The sequence below is a fragment of the Alligator sinensis genome, unplaced genomic scaffold (assembly GCF_000455745.1).
Source record: "Alligator sinensis unplaced genomic scaffold, ASM45574v1 scaffold1322_1, whole genome shotgun sequence".
Classification (NCBI taxonomy): Eukaryota; Metazoa; Chordata; order Crocodylia; family Alligatoridae; genus Alligator; species Alligator sinensis.
In genome coordinates, this window is record NW_005842116.1 from 426380 (window position 1) to 429412 (window position 3033).

Here is a 3033-nt window from a genome sequence, read left to right on the forward strand (position 1 = left end):
TGCGTCATGCACTCTTCTGTCATTTGGGAGCCAAGAGTGCATCTCCTGTAGCTTGAGTAGCAGATTCCCATGGTTTATCAGCCTGTCTCTGAGTTGCCATAATTGCAGCTGAAGCCTTAAGTGGCTGTGGATTCATTACACTGCGCGTCGCTGACCTGACCCCTCTCAAATTAAACTAGTGGCTTAGTTCTGGCAGCATTTTAGTTAATCTAATCCTGGTGGATGAACCGTAGGACGGCCTAGTTTAGCTCCATAAACAAACACACACGCGGATTATCGTCTCAAAACATCAAACCGGCCTGGGCATTTTTACAGCTTAAATCTAACTTTGTTCTCAAAACCCAGGGCAAGTTTGGAGTAACAAAACGGAGGGGATCAAAGGTTCTGAAAAACACAGGGATCCTTCAGTCAGATTAATGTTCCCCACCCCCCAATGGAAAGTTGTCCAATTCAGCATTTTTGGATGATAGAAATGGTAATGCTACAAGAAAAGCAACACTTGTTCCTCTCACACCACCTCCAACGGGGCTCCTGCTACAGTAAGTCATACAGGTTTGTTTAACACCGCCACGGTTTTTTGTCAAGCGGTTAACATTTGTGCAACAGCCAAGCGAAAGCGAGTCCTAGACATACCTCAACTTCCCCCGTTTCATTTTCCTTCAGTACAAAACTGAGCACATCTGTGTCGGGGCCAGCCAGCAGGCGGAGATACAAGGGGTACTCTGTTAGAGATAGCTTCTGAAAGAGAACTGCGAGAGAAGAGAGAGATTCACAATGAACCTTTGGAAGTGAGGGCAGAGCAATGGTCTGGAAACTGCATCAGTCCTAAGGCATCTTGAGCCAGACTTCAGGACTAAGGGCAACCCTAGGGTGGCCTTTCTCCAGGGGATGGGCTTGTAAGGGCCAAGGCAGCACCAGCCAGTGATGAAGTTGTTAGAAACGCCTCAGATGCCAAGTTGCCACGTAAGATTGAACATGAATTTGTCTACAAAATGAACATTTTGAACCGGTGCAGGTACACAGTCCAAGCATGGGCAGGCTTCACCTGTACAGCTGGTGGCATTCAAGCTAGTAGCCTCATGGACACTCCCTTGTTGCCAGTGCAGCCCATCCACATCAAGCACTTGTGTCCTCAGCCTGACTATATTCCATCTCCTTCCACTTCAACCCAAATATACTAAGAAGCTTAATGGATAGTCCTCAAGGTTATGGCCCTCAGGACTGGGTGGCTAAAGTGAATGCAGCCCACAAAGCCTTGCCAAGGTGCTTAAATAGGTGCTTGATTTTCAGAAAAAAAAGGTGGAAGATCCAGTGTTTCCCCTTGGTGTCTCTGGGCTTCACCCTTCTGATATCAGGCTGCTTATTTAGGCTCCCAGAGTAGGATTCAGAAGCTTAATTTTAGGCAGCCGGTTCCAAGTCTCAGACTGAGAGCTGGAACCACCGGGCAAGGAGAATTAGAGAAGATAAGGAGTAGCGAGACTCCCTCTGAATTGCAGCGGGTGTGGGGCACCCGACTCCTTTGGGGTCCTAAGTTATTTTACCTTCCAGGTGATGGGCCAAGAACTAATCTATAGAGCCAAAGTGGTGCAGCTTCTGGTGACTGCTCCAGCTGCATCGGTGATGGCAGACTGGGGAAATCAAGGGAGTGGGAAATGAGGTGATAGTAACCAGAGGGGCTGGAGAAGTCAAAGTGGGGTGTTCATTAAGGCCAGCTTCACTCTGTAATGACACAGTTTTAACACGAGCTCCTTTTTGTAAGGGCAGGTGCATCATGCTACTGGTAAGCAGCATCTCCTGGTTGCCACTACCCCGTCTCACGCTCCGCAAAGGTGGCCATCTTTGCATCTGCTTTGACACGAGACCCCGTAACTCTAGTCCGAGCACTTGAAATTAGATCTCATCTATGCACCAGTAAGCTGCTGGCACAGGCATGAAATTAATATCAGCATTTGCAGATTGAGTTTTATCCTTGAGCAAGTCCTACTGCAGTAGCCAACGAGGGCGAAAATGGAGATGTTCTTACCACACAGGGAAAGACAGTAAAAGTTATCTGGGATTTACTGTGCTACAAAACACTGACTATACCTGCAAAGGTTTTTTTGTCCTTCGTAATTTTTACCACGTATCCATCATCTTTCATCCTGAAGCTCATGCACTTGTATATGCACCATAGGCAAGACAGCAACCGCTTACCCTTTCACAGTGACATTGCACTGAACTGTGAACATGACTGAGTCGTGCAGCAAGGGAAGGAAGAGTTAATGGGAAGAGCAGAGGGAACTGGGGTCAGGTGCACGGGGCCAGGACCCCAGCATTTAACACCCCTGGCTCCGACAGAACATGGGATCTGCAGCGATCACAGTTCAGGTCAGGATGGAAGGTCTAGGGGCAACTGTGGCTCTTCCCTGACTAACATTTTGGCAACAACATCAAGTAGCAGGGCAGCTCTTCTCCTGGGAAGTGCTAACTATGGAAATTCTGCATTTGGGAATGACACGCAGGATGGGCCACATGGTTAAAGGCACCAGAGGGGGACTCCGGAGAGACGAGCGCCAGCTTCCCTCAAACTCCTTGCGTGACTAGAGGCAGGATACTTCATCTTTCCTCCAGTTCTCAGTTCGGAGACAGGGAGAGCAACCTTCCCCTTTCACCACTGTCGCCTGCCCTGTCTCTTTAGGTACTTAGGGACTAAGACTGTGCAGTGACCTGCACAACAACACAGAATAAGAACGATTTCCAGCTGTGGCTGGGAGAGGAAGCAGCTGAGATTTCCCAAGGTGAAGTGGGGGGGACCTGTCTCTGCCATTCAGACCTCCCGGATGTGAGCTCACCTTGCCCGTCTTTCTGCATCTCCTTGAAAAGTGCAAACTTCTGAGGGTTGTCGACCACCATGAACTTCTTCAGGAGCCCCTGGATGACCTCGCTGACTGTGGTCGTGCTGCTGATGTGGAGCTGCTTGACGGCATCCAGCGGCAAGTAAAACGAAGTCCTCTTGTCCGTCATGTCGGCCATGTTCACCTCCTTGAGAGCGTC

General features: G+C 49.2%; 1 protein-coding gene across 1 annotated transcript in view; it reads right to left on the minus strand.

Moving 5' to 3' along the window:
- RASSF5 (Ras association domain family member 5) overlaps positions 1-3033 on the minus strand; it is a 65758-nt gene that overhangs the window by 1153 nt on the left and 61572 nt on the right. Inside the window, 2 exon segments of the mRNA XM_025205496.1 lie at positions 634-749; positions 2832-3033. The exon segment at positions 2832-3033 is cut by the window's right edge and continues 3 nt beyond it. Coding sequence (XP_025061281.1) covers positions 634-749; positions 2832-3033 — 318 coding nt within the window.